Source organism: Phyllosticta citribraziliensis (assembly GCF_038025025.1).
Source record: "Phyllosticta citribraziliensis strain CPC 17464 chromosome Unknown J3D65scaffold_7, whole genome shotgun sequence".
Classification (NCBI taxonomy): Eukaryota; Fungi; Ascomycota; class Dothideomycetes; order Botryosphaeriales; family Phyllostictaceae; genus Phyllosticta; species Phyllosticta citribraziliensis.
Genome location: NW_027117344.1, coordinates 210194 through 232465, shown reverse-complemented (window position 1 = coordinate 232465; position 22272 = coordinate 210194). Strand labels below are relative to the sequence as shown.

The window sequence follows — 22272 nt, the reverse complement described above, 5'->3', positions numbered from 1 at the left end:
GCTCCCGAAGACATACGTGACATGCTGCGCTTCGGCCAGCAAATGCCAAATGTTTGGAAGTGCGTGAGATGGCTGGCAGTGAGTTGCGCCTCAATTTGCTATCGCGGCGAGTGATCCGGAGGCGAATCACCGCCAGAAGATGCCTGCAGCTTGAAAGCAAGTTCCATTGCGGATGCGGCCTTGTATCTTAGGCAGTCAAGGAAGTTAGGCCCGTGGATAGTAAAAGTAGGATATATTGGGGCCTGACGCCCAAGGCGGATGCCGAGTGTGAGCCCGGCCTTGACAGTGTGAATCTCCCGACGACGCCACAGGCCTGATGGCCGCTTGTGGGGTCGCCATCGAATGCTCCCGGCTCACATCATGTACCGCGTGAAGTCCGAGTAAGGTCGTTTGGCGAAAGGCGGCCCGAGCCGCTGTCATGCACCGGTCCGCTAGCCCACCACCTACCGCATCGGCACTGCACCACCACCACCACCGCCAACTCCAAACCTCGCCAAAACACACCACATGTCCAGATCATCTTCTTCCTTCGCATCAGATCCTCATTCAATCCAATCTTTTGGACGATTCCTCGCCAAATTTTGCGCAGACCGCACCTCGTTCGCCACCACACGCGCCAGCCCCAGACCATCTGCAGATCAACCCGACTCGATTGGTGAGCGTCACTTGTGGAGCCTTGTGCTCAGATTCACTGTTGCTACTTTCCTTTTTTCGTAAGCTAATATTACTCTATGATCTCACAGCAAAAGCTCAGTCCATACCTTGCTGTTCAGCAACATGGAAGAGACAGTCGCATTCGACGCCACAACGGTTCCTGGGCAACCAAAGACCACACAAGTAAGCGAGTAGACGACCAAGATGATAACTTTTGCACGGAGGCTGACCCTCTTCGAGATTCACAAAAGCATGTGGCAGATGTTCTTTGCGGAAGGGTTGAGCCTTTGCAGCAGTGAAGATGCCACCATGCCCTACGGTCGCATCAACCGGGTGAGGTTGGACCACAGATTCAACAAATACGAGAATGAGGCATCGGTGGCTGCATACTTGCTGTTCATGGACCAGGCTGCTTTTCGTCAATTTATGCTGTCGTATCCCATCCTCGACGCCTTTCGCACTTGGAAAGAGCACGGAGGCTTCAATACTAGAATTGAGGATGCTTTCGAGTTGTTGAGGGGCGCATCCAACTCAGAAGACATTTTTCCGCCCTCCATGGAGGAAATTGTCAAAAAGTACCGTCGGCCGCAGAACGACGAGATTCCGGAGGATAATAAATTTGACTTCTGCCCGATAAGGAGTCGGTGGAGCTATCGCAAGAACATTCGCGAGGATTGGCTTTTGGCGGCGCTATTGCGACACCTCGTCCAATGCATGGGAGATGCTCTCAGCTGTACCCCCGATGAAGAGAAGGTCAAGCTCCAGAAAATTGCCAACAGCAAGTTCGCCGATTCCCTTGGCTTGCAAACCCCGATCACACACCAAATCACGGACGTGATCCAGCCAGTTTGGGGTCCGTTCGAAACTTTTGGCGAAGAGCCGTTCGAGGAATACAACAGGGCGTACATGGTTCTGCGGAGACTCATGCACGTCGTTCAGACCGATGGCCTTTGGGCATTCGAGTTCCTGTGCGATCAGCCTTTCCGCAGTTGCATCACCCCCCGGGATGCTATTCCTTGGTGGATGCTGGGCCCGAAAAGCCCCGGTGCACTTGAACAGCCACTGCCGGTGCCTGTGGAGTTACCCTCTTGCAATTACAGGATCCGAATCTCCCAGCACGGGTCAATAATGGAACAACAGCTCCAAAAACACGAGGAAGCTTTTCTGAAGCCCAGGGGGCTGCGACTTCCGCGGAGTGATGAAATAATTCGCTGCCAGGCCGACCCGCGACTCTTCGAAGAGAGGGACGACTTTCTTGACGCTCTGCGCATGCAGCTCAACTTGGCCAAAATGCGCGTCTCATTTTCAGCCGTGCGTTTGTACCTCAGAAATCAAGGTAGGAGCGACATTTATGGACAACAACTCTGGGAGACTTGGTCTGAGATACAGGCTTGCATGGCCAAAAGTTCAGACGGCGTCTTCGAGTACATGTTGAAAGTCTTGCCTAGGGAAGTAGATGGGTCATTACATTCACAGACATCCCCTTTGGCATTGTCGTCCCTTATCCGGGTACGCCAGGATCCTTGTCGGTCTGAGTACAAGAGGCGAGTCGAGGAATTCGTGCGCGCGATATGGGAAACCCGGAGTGTTGGTTGTGACGTGGACGGCAAGGTCTGTGGCGGTAACCAAGATATGCAGGTCGAATGAATCAAAAGCGCACCCAGAGCGCTACCTGGAGCACGTCAAAGCAGGCATCACTCAGCAATCTCGCAAGCGGTACTGTGGTAACAGACCGGGTGAAGTCGAGGAAGGTCTTTTGGCGAAAGGCGGCCTGAGCCGCTGTCATGCACCGCCCCTGGCCCACCACCACCACCACTACCGCCAACTCCAAACCTCCAGAACTGCCGCAATCACAACCTCCACCCACCCATCATCGATCAACCTCAACACCTCTCACCGCTTGCAATCCTCAACGTTCCCATCAAAAATCTCAAGGAAGATCTCGGCAAACCTTGCTATCGCCGACTAGCTCAGCCTTTGCTCTTGTCAAGTAAGTCAAACGGCCTGGATACGTGAGATCATGCCTCGGAGCCACCTGCGCGACATTCACTGGCATTCAAGCTCCCCGATACATCCTCCAATGTCTTCTCAAGCTAATCGCCCTTGCAGGGCAGGTCCAGGTGAATTCGGCGCCATGGAGGAGTCTTTATCCGCCAGGCCTGCCGCCAGCTCCGGCGACGACACCAGAAAATTCCAGCGCTGACCACAGCCTGTTGAAGGTAACAATGCGCCACTCATACTGCAATGCGCGTTTCGATCGGTTCTAACATTACTGCAGGCGAGCGCTGCTCGCAACAGCATTTCCGCCGTCTCCCCGACAAGAATAAACCCCCGAGACCTCTCCATCCGCTTCACTCAATACCGCAACGAGTCAGCAGTCTCTGCCTACGTTCTTTCTAGTGACGTGGGGAAATTTCGCCGTTTTCTGCTGTCTTACCCCGTCCTCGACGCCTTCTGCGTCTGGAAGAAAGAAGGCGGGCTCAACACCGACATCGAGGCTGCACTGAAGCTCTTGGACCGTACCCAGCCTCTGGACGAAGCGTTTCCCGTGGAAATTCACGCCATCTTCGCCAAGTATGGCAAGCAATTCGACGAAAACGGGGAGTCAGTCGAGGACTTCGACTTCTGGGACGAGCACGACACACACGGGCGCCAGATCCACGTTCTGGCTTCGGTTTTACGGCACCCCGTCGTGTGCTCTGGTCCAATCATCGAAAATGGCGACAAGTACCATCCGTTTGCGTTTCAATTTTTCCAGCCTATAGCAAATGGCGAGTTTCGCAATTCGACCGGTCGGTCGATCCCGGTCCTCCACGACCATACCAAAGTGTGTCAGCCTCGCTGGGGCCCGTTCACTCGGTGGGGCGAAGTGTCCCTAGAAGCCTAAAACAGGGCCTTCATGGTGATGAGACATCTGATGCATGTCTCGTCAAACGCTGACCTGTGGTAACGCATTTTCATGCAGCCCCACTCATTCAACCGCCAGCCCATTAGCGTAGCGGATGTGCCTTTTTGGATGCGCTCGATTGGCAATACCATGGTCCAACTTCAGGACCTGGTAATACGGAAATCACCAGGGGATCCACCTCAAATTTACACGCTGCGCTGTGCCAGCAAGACCTCAGCGTACTCCACTCTGCTCGAGAGGCTTGCAGCTTCGTTGGAGGCACATGATTATCTCGAGCTTCCCGACGAATTCCCTGTCCCATGCCAGCCCGACCCCGGAGACTTTGAAACAATCGGCCAGTTTCTCAACGCCGTTGCAGCTCAACTCAATCTCGCCAAGCTTGGTCTCCAGTTCCACACCGTCCATTTGCTTCTCGAGGACGACTTCAAGACCCAACTCCATCCAAATACGGGCAATCGGACGTGGCCCGAAATTCAGGAATTGATTGCCTCGGAGCCGTCCGCGGAGTTCGAATACACCTTGAGGCCTCTAGGCCATGACTAAATCTCTCTGTTGGAGTCGCAGACCTTTACTTTGGAAATGGTGACCCGCATTTGCGCGCTGGAGCGAGAGAAAGAGCAGCACATGGAAGGGTTCATTGACGCTCTATTGGATGACATGGGTGATGGCGCTGAGGTGGACGACGAGGCCTGTGGAGGTGACCAAGAGGAGGTTGACTGAGCCAAAAGCGCACGCAGAGCTCCACCTGGGGCATGTTAAAGCGGAAAAGTCCTAGCAATCTTGGAAGAGCAGTACCATTGGATGGACATATCGGCTTACTAGCCACGCAAATAAAGTAGACTAGTCAATCATCAATGCAAGTTTGCACGTACTTGGTGGTCATCCTACTCCGCACTTCAGACTCTTGCTCTCATCACTCCTGTAGTCTCTTTGTTTCCCCTGTAGCACTCATCGTAGAAAAGCAAACTCTCAAGGAAACCAGCGCTTTTGATTCTGAATCTCGAAGTGCTTACTCGGTCTTGAAACTCCTCTCCGAAAGCTGCTACTTCTTCTCCTTCTCGGGTACAGCACAAGTGTGGTCTCGATGTGTGTGCATGCCCATCCCATCCCTTGCCCAATACCACCACACTTCTTATCTCCAATCCAACCTCCTTCCGGCCAATTCACTCTTATTCCGTACGATTCCTCTTCCTCTTGTAATGTGCAACGAGCTTCGTGTCGACGGCGAAAGAGCTCGGGGCGAGATTGACGTGGAGGTGCCAGCAGCGGCGAGCTGTGTGGCCGTACTTGAAGCAAACACCACAGTAAGCTTTCCTGAGGTGCGGGTGGAGATTGAAGCAGGTCCTGCGCGTGTGGCCCCGCTTGCCACATTCGAAGCACACGGGCTTTCTTCCAGATTTGTCGCGTGGGCCCTGGGCGTGGTGATCTGGAGCCGACCTTCCGTTGATAGTCACGCAGACGAAATCCGGGGATGACGGCGACGATGATTTAGGCCTTGGGTGGGTAGGAATGGAGGGACGAGTTGGCTCCATGCCCTTCGAAGCCGACTCTCCGTTGACGGTGACGCAGATGAAATCTGGAGAGGACGGCAACGACGACTCGGCCCTGGGATGGGTTGGAGCCGAGGGAAGGACTGGCTCCACGTCCTCCATCCACAACTCAATCTCGTTCCTGTCGGCATCCTCTTGCCCAAAAAGCGGCATATTGGCCTATAGAGGGAATCAGAATCCGAATGGCAGAACCTCATGTTTCAAGACTTACTTCGGACAAGAAAGCAGCATCTACTTGCCACGTGCAGATGGAGGCGCAGTGACTCAGGACCTGTAGTCTTTGCTGAGGGTGTAGAGGAACACTCAACTGCCGCTTGATATCATATTCCAGAAGCCCAAGGCAGTGCGCCATGAGAGCAGCCTCGCGCTTGTCTGCCTTTGCCATGAAAATTTCGTAACGGTCGCGCAGGAGGCGTTGCTCCGTGGTGGCCAAGGGAAGAGACATGATTCTATCCCAGGCAACATTGAGACGGGCATGGGGATCACGGGATGGCTCCATGATCTGAACTACGAGCTCACGTCAGTAATGAGTCCTCCGCTGAGGCGAGTTTACTTGCCTTTGGCCGAGAGCTCGGTCACGTCCAATTGAGACAGCGTTGACGGGAAACGGCGTTCTATGCAAGCTGCAAGCTGCAAGCTGAGCACCAAGCGTCTTGTCGTTGAGGGATGATCGGGGCTGGCTGATGTTTGGTGACGATGGGGCGGAGGGTGGTGGAGGTTGGGCGGACGGGCCAGTTTGGTGATTTGATGGCGGTATTTTGACCACAACAGTCGGCGGATTATTTTCGCCAAAATGTGACAGCAGATGACAGCTCCCAAGACGCGCCCATAGCTGCGCATGAATGCTCCCTGGACACAGTAGCAATGCTGGGAGCTATCAGCATCAATTCTCTCGACACATTCCTACTATGCTGTGGCCAAGGTAATCGTAGCTTGTCACTGATCAGTAACTACCTATATAGAGAAAGTAGACTCATCGAATACCGTTGGAATTCTTTGCAAGTACTATTGGTCTTCATCACGCTTCACAAAGTCGGCTATTTATATGGAAGGGATCTATGAATTGCTCTGCTTGTGATTGTGGTCAATTTGATTCAAAACAATTGCTGGAATCAAGCAGTGAGCTTTGAGAGAGTTTCTTCGCTCCAGGGCGTCGCGAGTAGTCTACTGCCAGTCAGTCAGTCACTTTACTCATCAGCCGAACGTACATCGGCCGCCGGACCGGGGAGGACCTCGTCCGCCACACGCCGTCGCCAAAATACCGCCTTCAGCACACCACGGCACCCACCCAACTTGTCCCGCCCAACCACCGCCGACGCTACGCACTCACAAAACATCCACCGACTCTGCGACCTCATCAACTCCCAGTATCACTGCCTCCCCCACAGCCTGTGATCTTAAGCACCTCCAACAAAGACCAGAGTAAGTTCCCGCCAGCTCCAGTTTGATTTCTCTTCTAGCACCCACGCGCTGCGCAGAAGACTCGTCGCTGACCTTGAGCTCACAGATCACAGAATGGAGCCTCAACCGGGAGATAGCCTCGCGCGTCTCGATTGGGCCTGGCGCCAAATAATGACATTGCCCTTAGCCGAGAAAGAGAAGAATCTCCTGCGAAGGCGTCTCGAAGGATCCGTTTTGGCGGCGGACGAGCACGTCGCCCTGCCCACGGCAAGGCAACTGGAGTCTCTCAACTCGGAGCTCCGGTGGCAATTGCGCGTCCCTCTCTCGTCGGAGCAGCGGCTTCAAGTTGTTAGGAGCTGCGCTGAGTTCTGCGCAGAGCAGATCGAAACCGCGTGGGACACTGTCGTAAGTTTGGGACAAGTCCCCTCTACATTTACTTTGGAATCTCACCTTTTCTTTGTAGGACGTGAGCCAGAAGTTCGGCCAGCTGCAGGTGGTGGAGTCGCGCGCCCAGGCCAAGGAGCAGTTCGACGACAACAGCATGAGACACTTGCTGGAACGCATGTGTCCTTGCAACCTTTCCGGAAATCCATGTCGGATCAAGCGTTGCCCCAAGGAGCACCGCTGTCCGTCCCCAAAGTGCGCCGGAGAATGTGGCCTACCCCACGGCCAGCTCCAGGTCCAGGACCAGACCTGCAGCCTCTTCTTGCGCGACCGCGCTCGCCACGCGCTCCAGTTCCCCGACACCGCCGCGCCTTGTCCCCGCGGCCATGACCTACCAGAGCTGCGCGCCGCATTGCTCGCGCAGCACGACGAGCTATGCAGAGACCACGACAAAAAGGGGAAGAAGCAGCGGTATAAGGCCAAGCAGCAGGACGAGGCAATAGAGAAAGCGGCAGCGTGCCCGGACGGCGGAGACCCCGGCAACAAGACGGAGGAGGACTGCCGGGTCGCGCGCCCCGAAAAGAAGGCAAAAGGCTGCTTTGCGTGCCACCGGCGCGGACACGTCGCCAGTGTCTGCTGGCACCTCCACCCACACCTCGCGCCGGCAGGTTTTACGGCCGACCTCAAGGTTATCGAGCGCTTCCTCACGACCCACCCGTGATGGAGGGGGGGGGGGACGTATGAGAGACAGGATCTGGATCGAGACAGCGCAACCAGTGAGCCCCTCGTGGCCATCGTCGCCACCAGCTTTCCCGAGCTAGACTTCACTCTTCACTTGCACCGCATTCCAGAAACAGAGTAGCAATAAATCAGCCTCCATCAAGAACGTGCCGCTTTCCATCGTACATACTGCATTATTTCGCGAGCAATTTTCATCTCTAGAGCTGTTTGCTGTCCACTGACTCAACGGCCATGCGACGAGCTCGCCACCTTTTGCCCGGTGTCGTGGACGCCCGACTGCTGTAAGCGCGGCCTGTCGCCGCGGACGCATGAGTGAATGAATGAATGCTCCCCAGACGCCCCCGTAGCACCTCATTACGTCCTGGGAGCACACCCACCTAACTTAACCGACCCACTATCCCCACAGACACCACCACACGCCCTCTTCAACCCACACCTCTACACACTATACGCGCCCATCCTACCGAACGTCTGAAAAACAGCGGCGAAGAGGTGATTCTCGAAATGCCATTTAAGAAACGGTAGACGAGCCGGCGGCGCAAGACAAGTCTTACCTCACGCTACAAATCACAATTCCGCGTCCGCCATGCCTGGGACGCTGTTTGGTTGGGGCGGAGGCGGGCAGTGGTGCTGGAGTGCTCTTTATGGGTGGTGTCTCTGTGGTCTGCGGACGGGGGAGGTGGGAGATGGGAGATGGAAGGTGGAGGATCTAGGGGAAGGAGGGGGACGAGGGCTTGAGCAGGGATCGATACCACGCACACTTGCGTCGTCCAGACCATGTGCTCGCGTTCGTGAGCTGTTGCTCCGTTTAGTGGCTAGGCGAGATGGCAAATGGGAAAAGCAGAGGAAGTGACAAAGGAAAAGTGGCGGGGCGCGACGGCACGAGATGTCGGTCCTTGCCTGGGACATCGTAGGATGGCTCGACCTGCGTGTACCGTCTGTAACCCGTGCATTCCAGTCCAGCGGTGCATCTGGGAAGATGGAAGGGGAAGGAAAGGGATGGGACGAGATGTACGGAGACGGGGCGTCCAAGTCGGAGTGCCGGGCTGTCAGCGAGCAACAGGAGAGGAGCAAGACGCCAAATCTCGTTAGAGAGCAACGATGCGAACAAGACGAGCAAGAATAGAAAAGAGAGATTGGACGAGGTAAAAGTAGCAACAACGTAACAATCTTGGCTTTGCGGAGAGGTCAACAGTCGCGCAGTCATCGAGCAAAAGATATCCAAACACCCAACAGCTCCGAGTCGATCCCCATGCAAACGCCGAAGTAGTTCGGATGGATGGAGGGATGGACCAACGAAGCGAGATGCTGTGCTTCTGGAAAAAGCTAGGATGGTCGCTCGCGGATGCAAGAATCCGTCCCGTACCTACCTAGCGTGCGTACCACCAGGGAGGAGGATGACGCGCATGCGCCGGCAGACACATGACATGCGTCGGTGCTTTTTTCGTCCAGCCCAGCGAAGATCGTCGCTGGAAGACTCGAACACCAACAATCGAAGCAGAGACGGTGCACGAGAGGAGGGGGAGGGGTGGCGGGAGAGCAGCTGCGGGTCCCTGCGCGTCCAGTCCATCTTTTCTGAGGCAGCGCCTGCGGATCAAGAAGACGTAGAAGCTGGAATTCGACTTCCAAGCGACGGCCATGCTAAGTTTCTGGGACGATGTTGTGTTGTCATGATAGGGGTGAATCGTCACCGAAATCAATGACCACTCTTACGTGCTTAGCGGCTCATACGCCTTTGGCAATGGCTACTGATGTTGTGGAGGCTCTGGTTGGCGGTGACATGAGATTGTCTGTAGGGCTATACAATCGTCGTGCTATAGCTGGCGGCATGGCCTTTTTGCGGTCGGAGGGGGTTCTTGATACTCGCTTGCAGCCTTGGGAAGATCGCTCTCGGCCGCGCCGAAGAGCCTGGCCTTTATTGATCCAGTGAGTTGTGACCTGTCGAAGCTGAGATCTCTGCATTGTCACTAGACGTAGAGAGCCACCTCGATCCAAGAGTTGACAACGTTGACAGCTGTGGGCTTCGGGGGCGACGTCTGATTTGCATGGACGCTTCTGCGCACCGCTCGGCTCAAACTCGATGATCTGCGGGCGTTTGATTGGCTATGCCTTTACCCCGTTTACCCCTTCCCCGTGGACTGGCATTGGCATATGCATGTGATTGCCGTTTGGTCAAATCCTACATTGGCATACCCTGCTCTTATGCAGCCCTCTCGTGCCGGCGCGCGTATCACAAAGTATCCAGTCGCAGAGGTGACCTGTAGAAAAGTGTCGGGCTGGACCACGTCAATAATGGACGCCGCTGTCGAAACGACTACTCCTTGTTGGCGGATGCGTAGAGGTCCGTGGAAACGTTTGTCTGGACATCAAATGCCGCAGCTCACGCGGACCACGGGCCAAAACGCACCACGCCAGGTGAGGCACGTGGCCAATGGCGCTTCATGTTCTCGTCGATGAAGTCTTCAAACTTGGCAGGGTTGCTGGTAAATCTTCACCGGGCTTCGTGGATCCCCGCTGGGAAAGGTCGAGCCGACAGACGACAACAAGGGGCTGGGAGGGCAGGTCGCATACTGGTCTCGCCGCCTCCCCCACGAATAGCATTGACGGGCAGCAACGTTTAATTTTGGCGGGAGTCACAACTTGCGCGACAGCTATTTGCGGCGTCGAATTTCTCGTCGTTGCGTCCAATTTGCCGACATCGAACAATTTGCGAGGTTTCGTTCATGTAGGGGCGTAGATGGTGACGAAATGATCGTCGGTCCTGGCAGCGGGGCTGGGAACAGGCGCCGTGTCGAAACCTCGCGTCCACGCCCAATGGATCCTGGGGGTTTGGATATCAAGGTCCATCCGCAAAAGGGCCGTTTTCTGGACCAGGTTGAATGGAGTCGTACATGATTGACTCCACACGGGTGATGTACGCGTGGGCAACGAGTGGATTAATGGCCACCCGTGATGACAGGTAACAGTTTGATGATGCAGATGGTTTGGCACCGCCACGCCAGGTGTTCCAATTTTGGACGAGAGCATGGGCCGGAGAGCACCGTGGCATCTGGGGGCTAGAAGCGAGCAACAGCAGAGACGTGAGCTTCAGACTTGTTGGAGTTGGTCAAAAGAGGTGGTCTGATTGAGACAGAACGACAGAGGGTTCTTGGGGCCAAGTCAGCTGCATAGTGTAAAGCTGGAGGGAGCACCCGCATCGAGTGGACGGGACTTTGCCGCAGCGGGTAAAGCGCTACTGCGCCGCTTGGGCGGCCCATGCTCAGTTATGCTTGGAGATGGATGTCAGCGCGTGCGGGAATCCAGGGAACAGGAGACAGAGGAACAGGTGGTCCCTGCGGATTGACCTGACGAAAGCCAACGAGGGACTAACGGGCGTAAAGGTGGCCCCAGACCGAATACGGCAGCGGGAGGCCACGGGGAGGGTTGGATTGGGACATGGGGCGTGTGCCTGCAGCGGCAGGGTAGAAGAGAGGGAGGAAGTCGGTTGCGGCGGGAGGCATGGGTGCAGTGGTGATGGAGGCGTGGGCGATGATGAGAGGCGCAGACAGGCCAGAGGGGAGAGAGGGAGAGACGAGAGAGACGTTGGAGGGCGTGAGGGCGTGAGGGCGAAAGATGCTTAGCTAAGGGGGCCTTCCGGACTAGGACTAACGGCAGGGCTGGCATGGTGATCGGGCGACTTTGTCCTTTCTCTCCGTTTCCCGCGTCCCCCCATCAATTTTTTTTCCCTGTGCGTGATTCGAGCAAGAGGCGTCTTTGCAAGCCCGTTTTTCGCCTCAATCTGCACCCTCTTCGTCCCCGTCCCTTCGCCCGGATCAGGGCGAGTCGAGTCGGTCGGCCGCCAGTCGCTTAATGCTCCATCGCATCGACATTTCGGCTATCCTCGCTTGCGTTGCCAACTTGCGCTTCGACCGCTCAGGTAAGTCTACCCTCCCTCCGCCGTTCCGCTGCCGCTGCCGCTGCCGCCCTCCCGTCCAACAGCCTTTGGCCCAATTCCTTGCCCCGTCCCTTGATTTTGCATGCCCGCCGTGATGCGGACGTCGTGGTTGATGGATGGCCGAGAGGCACTGCACTGGACGCCCACGCCCTCACCCTCCGCCGCCGCGCCTCACCCATGCCCTCCCATCATGCCGCTGATCACCAAACCCTCTGCAGACTCTCCACAGCTGGCCCCTTGAAGCGGGCACCTTGCGCTCGCCGTGCAGTGCAGTGCAGTGCAGCGCAGCCGTCGCCGTCGCCGTCAGTCGCCTTCCTTTGCCGTCTGCCCTCCCTGCCAGGTGGAGGCCCGGGATCGCCTCAGTTGTGCAGCACGCGCTCTCGCCTCTTTCCGCCGCCGCCCCAGCATCCACTCTCGTCACCCACTTACGCCCGCCCTGCCCTGTCTCGCCGGCTGCAAGCGAACCTGCGCATCCTCTCATCACTCTGCCCTCACATCCTTGCTGGCCTCTCGCTGCCCCGTTCCTTGGGGAAGTGAGTCCGTGAAGGAGCAGGCGCTAATCTCGAATCTTGCAACCTTGCGCCATCGACGTGTACTGCGCCCGTAATCAAATATGGCCGACCACTCGAACAATTCGCACCCGCCGACGCCTGCGGATAACCATCACCACTCGCCGCAACCCCAGCTTCAGCCCTCACAGCAACCGACCCAACCGCCGCCGCACCCGCAGCCCTCGACGGACCATCCTCCACCTCCTCCTCCTCCCACCCAACAGGCCCAAGAAAAGACGACTCCCCCGACCCAGCAGAACAACCACGAGAAGCCGGCTGCCACGCAGAACCAGCAGCCGCCAGTCTCCCATTCGTCTCCTCACTCCTATCCATCTCCCTCCATGCAGCCCACTTATGCATATCCGCACCCGGCAGGCGCTCAAGGCGGCGTCGAGCCGTATCGCGCGTCGCCCACGGTGACGAGCATGTCGCTGCCATCGCTCAACCTGCCTCCCATCCGCGCCATTGACGGACAGGTCCAGCAGCAGCATCATCAGCAGCACATGCAACAGTCCGGATCGCCGCCGCTCCCGCCGCCCGTCGCGCCCATGAACGCGTATTATGCATCGCAGGCTCAGCAGCAGCAGCAGCAGCAGCAGCACCACCACATGGGAATGACTTCGGGGCCTATGGGTATGCCGCCAAACATGGCGCCGCCGCATGTCCGCTACCAGATCCCGCCGCCGGGCCAGGATAATAGAATCATGTCGGGTGGAAGGCACAAGAAGGAGATTAAGCGCCGCACAAAGACGGGTTGCTTGACTTGTAGGAAACGCAGAATAAAGGTAAGAATCGCCGTCGTCGTAGTTTGCGCCAGAGCCGTGGTGAGGTGAGGTTGAGAGCGCGTGGCGCGGTCGCGTGTCGCTTCGCTTCAAGGGAAGGAACGAAGCGAGAACTTTGCTGCTGCGGCTCCAACTCCAACCTCAGCCGTCAACTCCCACCTCGCTCAGCTCACCATCTCCGCCCATTCCACCACCATTGGCTTACTCGTGCTCCAGTGTGACGAAGCACACCCGACGTGCCGCAATTGTCAAAAGAGCAAGCGCGAGTGTCTCGGATACGACCCAATTTTCAAGCAGCAGCCCGGCCCCGCGCAAATCCAGCCCGCGCCTAGCGCCGCTCCACCTCCAACCTCGACCGCCGCCGTCACTGCTCCTCCACCTCCGCCCGCTGTCAATTATCCGCCACACGTCCCGCAGGGCTACGCTCCAGCAGGCGCAAGCTACGCTCCTCCGCCCGGCCATCAGGCCAGTCCACCCGCTCCAGGTCCCGATCCGTCCTACGAGCTCACCTCTGCAATTGACCCTGCCCTTGCAGGAAACGAACCGCCAATGTCGATTCCGCCCGTGGCATACGATCCCTCCACGCGCGTATACGTGAAGCAGGATGGCCTTGGCAGCTTGTCGCCGCCTTCGCCCGAGGGCCAGCCTCTGAAAGGTACCAAACACAAGCAGTCAACCAGACAACACGCTAATCCTTCCAGGCCGGCGCATTCGAATCGAGGAGCTATTCTCCCTCCAAAACGTACCTCCTCACGCCCTGCCTCTCAACCCTGGTCCGATTCCCCCGAGCACCGTCGAGGAAATCAAGATTCTCTTTGCCAGAGACTACGCACCTGCTGCAGATCGCTGCATCGAGACAACATGGTACTCGGCAAAAGGATTGCATCGTCTGTTGGCGGACCAGTCGGCAATGGAGCTTTTTGCATTCTTCGTGTCTCAGATTCGCGTCGCGCAAGACTATGAAAACCAGAGGAGAACGACTAGTCTCGAGGCACAACTCATCTGGAAGCTGCTGAGCTTGCCGAGGGAGGCTCCTTCGGCCATGAACGGCACCAATGGCACCAATGAGCATCAGTTGGACCTGTTGCAAAAGGAGGCAGCTTTGCGCGTGGACGCTCTCGAGGCACTGCTCACATACCAGGTGCTGCCATTCAACCCCATCGCCGAGCTCATTTACGACCCGCAGATCGTGCCCGTCAAGGAGTACGAAGTCGACTTTTGGCGCAACCTCGGAGCCTTCATCACCTTTCGCGACGACAGTCAAGAGTCTGCCCGGCACATTGAGGCCACCCTGGGCCAATGCCGCAACATCCTTGGGATGATAGAGTCTCGTGACGTCATTTACTCCATGATGGTCGCCCGTCACTACGGCGGCCGGTTCCCTGATCTTCCTGATTTGACAACCCAGGTTTACCCCAACGAGCAAGAGGATGATCGCGCCAAAATGGCCGTTGCCAAGAAATTCCTCGAGGACGAGAGTAGCGGCAAAGGCATGTCCCAAGTCATCTTCCGTCTCGCTGGCATGGCCATCCGCTCCTGGAGTCTCGGTCGATAGACGCATCGCACCACACCACCTGTCCGCTCTTGCATTTGAGCTCTGCTTGCATTGATCCGATCGAAAAGTTTTCCGTGCAACCGTCGAAATCGAGCGTTTTGAACTTTCCACAGCAATTCTCCACGGGCTTCGGCATGTCCGTCACACTCGACAGACCAGCTGTTTCGCACATGACAGACTCCGGTCTGTAATCATTTTCAAGGAGTCGGGTAGAATCTGATTTTCTCCTTTTCTTTCCTTTCGTCTAGTCTGGACGGAATAACGGCGGTACCATTCAAGCTCTTGCGGCACGCAACAAAAGTGGGAGTAGGTGTCCTTTTTTTCCTTCATCTTGGCTCTGTCAAACACAAGTTGGCTTTTTTCTCCGTCTCGCGCTCGTCGCTTCAGACATAGCTTCATCAGCAAGGAAAGGAGTCTGTCGTTTGCTTTTGCTCGCATACAAAAACCCAAAAGTTTTTCTGCCGTCTTTATCCTCGTCCGTTGCCCTCGTGTGTGTGTCTTGCTTATCCATGGCTTGGCTGCTTGTCCTCTGTTCCAGGACTGCTGGGCGCGGTGCAGTGATTGGTTACTGTAGATGATGTACTTGTACCCAAGTAGTAGATGAGAGTGTCGTCTGTCCATCGTTCTTCTGTTTCCTCGTTTCCCCATTTCCAATTATGACTGCAGCTTGATGGAGATTTGCCGACATGGCAACTACGAACGAATCGTGGCGTGGCAAGCTTGTCTATACCCGGACAGGTCTTCAAGAGTAGATCTAGCTTTGCATGCTGCATGCATCACACCGTCTTTTTCAGAGACTATCGTCCGAAATACGACCGTTCTTTCGCGCGTTTACGTGCCAGCAGCGCGCGAGTGAGCGTGGGCTTTGCGCTCAGTTGCTGTCATAGTCGCTGTCGCTGACCCAAACCACCTTCGTCAATTCAATCATCAATCAGGATCCTCGGCCATTGCTAGCAGCGATCGAAAACGAGCAAGCAGCGTGGCACGCGGCGAGATGGAGATATAAAAGCAGCCCCGTCGCTCCTCTGTGAACGAGCACTACACTGCTTCCCCTCCGCAAGACAGGAACCTCGCTGCGTAAGTGAGCGGGACTTGCGGCCCAGTGCTCATGATGCCGCGGTGTTAGAGCGGTTTGGCATCGGCAACTTGCTCTCTGACGGACTTCGTGGGTCGATTTCGTTGACAGTCGTGGTGGCAGCCAAACGTACAAGAAGCAACCGCGTCTTCCAACGTAGCAGGAGCCTTGCCGTCCATCTTCTTCCTCACCGCACGTGCCCGCCTCCTCCTTCTCCCACGCCGCTCCGGTCGCGATGGGCGTGCGAAGAAGTGTGTCTGGCGCTTACCTCACCCTGTCCACCGACGTCCTCGCAGCCCTCCCTCTCTTCTTCCTGCGCGACGCGACGCGACGACTTCAACTCGACCACTATCATCCGCTCTTTTGCTGCATACGTACAAACATATCGCCAACGGACATTTTTTGCGCATCGGCAGCACGCTCGCACGCACGCTCGCATCAACAGACAGACAGACACGCATACAGACATACGGACATAGAGACAGACGTCACATACGACATACGACCGCTACAATCACTCCATCATGCCTAACCTTCCCCCTGGCCACTTGCCGCGCTACTTTCATGATTTCGACACGCCGGGGATGTGTACGCTGCTGCCTACTGCCTGCTGCCTTCTTCATTTCTTCGTCCATCTCTTCCTCTCCCTCCACTTCCAACCCTTCCCTCCGCTCCATTCTACTCCAACAACCAGCGCTGAACCCAACTGCGCTGTGTATAGACCGCAAAATCGACGAACGCCTCGACAGAGCAGCCGACCGGCGAAACACGCTGAAGTGGCGCAAGTGGTGGTTACTCCTCGCGGCGCTGGAGCTCGACAGCATGGCGAAGATGCGTTATGAGGTGACAGTCGGTGTGTCCCCCTTTCCCTTCCCCCCCATAATCTCTCACTCCCTCTAACCCTCCACCACAGACATCATACGCACCGCATCCCACCTCGCGCACCTCTCGCGGCACCTCAGCAAAGGCTACCTCATCCGCCAGCTCAACCCGCAGCGCGTCAACGGCGTGTATCGCAAGCTGCGCCGCAAGGTCCGTAAGCCGGAGGTTGCGGATATTTGGCGCGAGCGGTGCTATTATGTGATTGATGTCGCTGTGGATACGGGAGCTGTGGGCAGGGGGTTTGCGTATGGGTTGTAGGTTGTCGTTTTGATCTGGGGATGGGGAAGGATTGGGGGGAATGGGGGAAAGGGGAGGGTTTGTTCGCTCTTTTTTGCTTTGGTACTTTGCCGCTGCTCGTAGGGCGGCTTTCATCTTTTCTGTGCCCATGGTGGTGCGCCGGCTGCCAGCTCTCTCTTTCTTCCCATCGACTCGTCCACTCCATCTTCGTCCACACTTTCGCGTCGTTGAAGTCACTGTCTATTCTGAGCGGGCGAGCAAACTATTCCTGCAAGCCGAGAGCGGTGAGAGCCGCAGTTGCATCAGTAAGATTCTTTTTGCGGCATTTACTTTGGAGCACTCACTCACTTTGGCGCCAACCATTTTGTATCTGCGTTTGAGTCTGCGCTTGCACCGGAGCCGAACTGGTGGTGCACCGCATGCCTTGTGCTTTTGAAGCATCGTCTCTGGTTTTTGAAGCTTCTTTTTCAACCACCACTCCACCAATTACGTTCGCACTTGAAACTCGATATACATCCCTCAACTGTCCATCATGGCTATCGTCACTCAACCCACCAACACGACCGCCACGGCCATCACTCGCGACTGGAGTTCCCGCCCCTCCAAGCAGAAGTGCCACGCTGACCGCACGCCCTTCAGACTTGGCCATAGACAACATGATTTGCCTCGTCGAGCAGAGCCGCACCATGACCACGCAGCAGCGCAAGCGCATCCTCGACGACTTCGCCCTGGCGCTCGCCAACATGGTCAGCAACACTCAGTACGAGGGCGTCGGTACATCTACCTACCTTCCCCACCTTGGCCTCCGTGCCTCCGGCCGGGCGGGCGGGCTTCGATCTCGCTGACGCACTCACTCCTCTGCCAGATCGTCTTTGGAGTACGCTGTAATGCCTGAGCCAGAGCAGAGACAGGGGCCCGTTTTGGACGAATCACCTCCATCGCATGAGTTCGCTGCGCTATTGCGTCTACTTGGGATGGGGTCCGGGTGAGGAGGGATGTTGAGGGCGTGGGCTTGACTTGTCTGCGGGCTTTCGGTTGGTCCAGTGGCTTCGGTCCGCTCTTCTCTTTCTCTGAAGTAGCTGCCGCCGGTTTTCGCTGCTCGGGACATGCATTGAACGGTCATGGCGGGCCCTGGTTGCTTGGAAAAGAATGGCGAAGCGGATACTGGATGGTCACTTGGGGAGCAGCGTCGGCCAGGCTTGGGTTTCAACACAATGGCATCTTCCTCCGCCTCTCGTCAGCGGCTTTTCTTTCTCCAGAGTCTTGCATTGGATCATTATGAGTGAGTTCGCACCGCACAAAGTAGGGGGCGCAAGACACGAGATCTCTGGGTCTTCTCTTTTCTTACCTATGAATTGTGTGTGTGCGGTAATGAAGAATTAGTCAGATTCACTTTGGGGTGTTATTTTGGTGTGTTAACTTTGAAGTGTTCACTTTGCGCCTGCGCCAGTGGTGCGCCGTATATATTCTGGATGCTCCGTCGCCCGGCCGGCACGACATCTTCTACCACCACCCACCTCTTCGACTTCTTCCATTCAACCTCCCTCGACCGACCTTCATTCATCAACTTCTCTTGACCAACTTTACTTTAAACACTTCTCTCAACGCCATGTCTTCCGCGCCCCTTTCAAGCCTGATGATAATCGACGGCCCCACTGGAACCACCGACCACTTGCGCGACGCCTGTACGTCACCCCACGTCCCCAACCCACCAAGAACCTTGCCAAAGCTAACCACCAAGCAGACCACGAGCTGGGCAGAGCATTGAGGGTCATCGAGCTCTACCCTTGGAGCGGCAACAGCGCGCGCAAAGGGCTGCTCTTTAGTGTCGCCATGGAGCTCTTCCACATCAACAAGGACTGGACGTGTCCGTACTTGTTCGAAGGTATGATGCAGTCCTTTCTGTGGAGGGAGTGGGGAGCTGGACTGACTTGTTTGGCAGACGAGGTGTGGGATGCTCTTGAGGCCTTGAGCCTCACCAATGAGCATGATGACTCTTGGAAGCTGTTGGTCCTCCGCGCCAGGGTGCTGCGCATGTGCCTGGATGAGGAAGCAAGGTAAGCTTGACTTGGGCTTGGAGCGCTGTTCTTGTCTCTTGAACTGACCTTTCTGAATAGCCGTCTCGTCTCTGGCCGCTGAGAGCACACAATGTCCGGGAATGATCTGAGAGTTCATGCAAGCAACCCTTGGAGGAACGGGGCCTGGGAGAGAGCTTCTGGTAGACAGCATGGGTCGGGCCTGAATTTCAAACAATGGCATCTTCTTCTGCTTCCTTGTTGGAGCGTCAGTTACAAACATCAGTGACAAAAGCCGGGCATTGTCCCAGAACAACCTCATTGTAGAAAATGCGTACTAAGCGTCCACATGTCGTCTCTTCTGGCTTCTGACCGCGAACGCTGGAATTTCTCACCTTCGGCTTCCGCTGCAAGACGAGCCTCTGCCGTCTTGTCCCTCAATGACTTTTTCAACGTGCTATCAATTTTTGCCATGCCGAGTCCTTCTATCTATAACATGCTTCTCTTCCCTCGTTGTTTTGCGCACGAAGCGGGCAAGTTGGAAGCCAAAAGTTAACACTTCTCACGACAAGTTAAGCTTTGGGAAATCCTGTCCGCGGGCGGTCGCGGTGTTAATTCTTCTTGGAGAAATAGGCGCCTGTTCAGTTCAGTATATTGTCGTAGCCGAGCGCCTGCGCCGTTGGCGTATGCCTATATAACCCTCCGCTGCCGCTCTTTTGCTTGCGAGCACCAAACACTGCACTCTCCACTTCCTCTCTTCTTCTCTTACATCGACGCACTCAACCGCTGCAACGCTTCCAGCTTGAACACCAGCAGACGCAAGGTTAGCAGCCAGTTGCGAGAAGCTCGCCGAGATCATGCGCTGACGTCTCATCAAAGCAGTTCCTAAGCAACAACTCCTCGCCAGACCACCCTCAGTACACCTCGACCTCCGTATACCCGAAATCACCATGTCTTGCAGCACTTCCTTCAGCCCTGCCGCGGCCGGTACCTCGCACTGGTGTGAGTCCCCTGCCGCCCTCCCCTTCCCACAAATCGCTGACATGGAGGAAGACGCCGAAGTGGACTTCTTGATCAAGTTCATCGAGGAGCACCCCGACCTTCCAGCGCACCGTCGCCAGTACGTCATCACGCGGGCCGCGGAGGCTCTCAACCTGGCGCACAATACGCAGACCATCATCTTCAGCGTCGAGACCAAGACTCTGGCGACCCTCCGGAACGGACAAGAGGTGGAGTACCGCGGGGTCTGGGTCGACCTGTACAACGAGTCGATCATGCCTGACACTCCCAAGGAGTGGGAGGTGTTCTACGACCGTCTCTGGGAGCTGTACAACGCTTGATTGAGGAGTAAGAGAGGATCTTGCGTTTTTGGGGGTTTTGGCTGACTTGGGCTTCTGGCAGACGCGCTGTGGCCTCTCGCACGCTCGGCACGCGCTCCAACTCGTGCCTCAAGCCGGAGACCAACAGACAGAACAAGGGATGGGGAAAGGGAGGGGGGTCTCAGGTGGACGCGTAAACAGTTCAACAGATAGGGCAGGGACATGAGGCATAGCAAAAATCAAGCGCTTCTCGAGATACATCGGACTCTGATGGTAGTTGAGCTCAGCGTTAACTCTTCCCTGGAAACTTTGTGTGCCTTGTTTGGTGAGGGTACAAAAGGCGATTTACCTCATTTCAACCCTGTAGCGAGTGCAGGCGCAAAGCAGCAGCCCTCCGCCGCTGTTTCCTGCTGCTTTTTGCAATTTTTTGAGTGTCTTTGAGTAGGACGCCTCCAGGGTAGGGCAGGTGATCTTGATCATCATTCCTGTTCTTCTGGATGGTGTTGAGGTTGTGAATAGCTGTGTAGTAACCCTAAAGAGATAGATTCACTTCAGTGTATTCACTTTGTGTGTGAGCGTCGCCTGCCACACGCTGTACATTATTTCCAACCTCCAGGTTTTGGCAATCTCCTTCACAAAGAACAGAGCTTCTCTAACCGCCTCCGACATCTGCCCTCTGAAAATCTGTCCTTGCACATCCTCCTCCACAACTCTTGTTCCCCTCAAGCAGCAGCGACCACGATGGCTTCACAGCCTCCTACGAACGGCACCAACCCAGGCTGTAGGTCCGGATTCATCCCCCAAAAACCAACGCTGACCGCAGCCCAGACAACGTCGTCGATGCGCTCCTCTCCTTCCTCGAGCGCACCCGCGGCATCACCCAAGCCCAGCGCCGCCGCCTCCTCGACCAAGCAGCGCTCGCGCTGTACAACACGCAGGCCACACAACGCAGCAGCATCGGTACGCTTAGCCTAGGCCTCCAGCAAAACAATGAGCTCCCGTTAACTGAAGTAGACGCTTCCTGGGACCTCCTGGAACAGATGTTCCCGACCGCCCGCACCGACGCTGCTTGGAGGGCTCTTTTCTTTCGCCTTGTGTCGCTCCGCCACTTTGTCAACATGGGGTGGGGCCCGCTCATCGAGGCGGAGGGAGAATGAGAGGTATGGCTGATTTGCGCTTTCTGCCGGTGCAGTATTTTGCTAAGACTTCTTTGATCAGCAGTCGAATGCTCCCAGCTCGCATGCGGGTGAGAGGGACCAGTGGCGCGACTGGGGAGCGAGCATAAATCTGGGGGTTTGCGCCGGGCAGGACTGGACCATGGGGAGGAGAGGGGCAAGAGGTTTCGTGCAAGTAGCACCTCAAATGAGAATTGCGAGATTTTCAATACAGCGGGTGGAATTTTGTCGATTTTCATCGCGTTGGCGCCGGCCGCGTCTGCGCTGTTTGTTCATTGAACTCTGCCGCAACAACACCCACCACACCACCTTCGCAACAGGCAGACCCACCCGCAGAGTGTACTCCAGGTCTTCAACCACTCGTCATGTCTGCTCAAGAATGCAAGCCCTCGCAGATCTCACACGAAATAATGTGAACAAGGCCATCGAAGTACCTCGTCCCTGCCCGTGCGGCTGTCACAATCACTGGCCCTCTTTGTTTGCTCAAGACCAGTCGTTCGCTTTTGGACGAAGGCGCTCTTTTACGGCAGTACGCATGCAACAGCTAGTACCAGAATCATGGAGAATCAAGATTTTGGAACATAATGGGGTGGGACGAGAAGTCAGTGCAAGCAGTGAGCATGTTATACTGCCATCTTGCGCCGTCCAGCCAGCGGAAGTCTGCAGATCAAGAGCAAGAACAACAAGCGTCTTTTTCAAAGAGCACCACAGAATCACATTGTTTCCATGGCCTGCTGCGGAGGCGCGATTCTGCGGAGGCTCGGTCGTTGGAACTGAGCCACGCTAGACCCAAAGGGGCAAAATCAGCTCCATCGGTCGGGCATTCACTTCCACCATGTCCACGCAGCGCCGGCACTCCAACTTCGAATCTTCCAGGTTTTGCGTCTTTGGCCAAACAACTCTACCCCAAACGACCTTGACAACCAAACATCACCATTTCAAGCAGCCCAACATGGAAGACAATACTCCTGCGTCAATCACCCCCTCGGCAGACGCTCCTGTGGAAAGCGAGGCCACTCACTGTATGTCTCGATATCCTTGCCTGCAGCTGAACCACCGCTGACAGCCGGAAAGACGAACGATTCGACAACCTTATGATGCACATCGAG

The 22272-nt window shown here is 56.1% G+C and overlaps 4 protein-coding genes across 4 annotated transcripts; 3 read left to right on the top strand and 1 right to left on the bottom strand.

Annotated features, from left to right (window-relative positions):
• Positions 1 to 507: 507 nt before the first annotated feature.
• Positions 508 to 4369, top strand: J3D65DRAFT_659028 (uncharacterized protein; the record flags this gene model as incomplete). Its single annotated transcript, XM_066802554.1, is given in 8 exon segments — positions 508 to 713; positions 744 to 837; positions 895 to 2265; positions 2285 to 2405; positions 2494 to 2644; positions 2672 to 2873; positions 2933 to 3481; positions 3620 to 4369. 8 exon segments carry the CDS (start codon positions 508 to 510, stop codon positions 4103 to 4105), a joined length of 3180 nt encoding a protein of 1059 aa, XP_066654225.1. The 3' UTR covers positions 4106 to 4369.
• Positions 4370 to 4731: 362 nt separating this feature from the next.
• J3D65DRAFT_677603 (uncharacterized protein) lies at positions 4732 to 5557 on the bottom strand (the record flags this gene model as incomplete). Its single annotated transcript, XM_066803646.1, has 2 exons — positions 4732 to 5271; positions 5324 to 5557. The coding sequence occupies 2 exons, from the start codon at positions 5555 to 5557 to the stop codon at positions 4732 to 4734; spliced, it is 774 nt and encodes a 257-aa protein (XP_066654224.1).
• Positions 5558 to 6164: 607 nt separating this feature from the next.
• J3D65DRAFT_389652 (uncharacterized protein) lies at positions 6165 to 7666 on the top strand. Its single transcript, XM_066795840.1, has 2 exons — positions 6165 to 6918; positions 6977 to 7666. Exons 1-2 carry the CDS (start codon positions 6628 to 6630, stop codon positions 7616 to 7618), a joined length of 933 nt encoding a protein of 310 aa, XP_066654223.1. The 5' UTR covers positions 6165 to 6627; the 3' UTR covers positions 7619 to 7666.
• A 4519-nt stretch (positions 7667 to 12185) lies between these two features.
• J3D65DRAFT_554211 (uncharacterized protein) lies at positions 12186 to 14460 on the top strand (the record flags this gene model as incomplete). The annotated part of the gene is made up of 3 exons (XM_066797171.1): positions 12186 to 12908; positions 13122 to 13469; positions 13561 to 14460. 3 exons carry the CDS (start codon positions 12186 to 12188, stop codon positions 14458 to 14460), a joined length of 1971 nt encoding a protein of 656 aa, XP_066654222.1.
• Positions 14461 to 22272: the final 7812 nt, after the last annotated feature.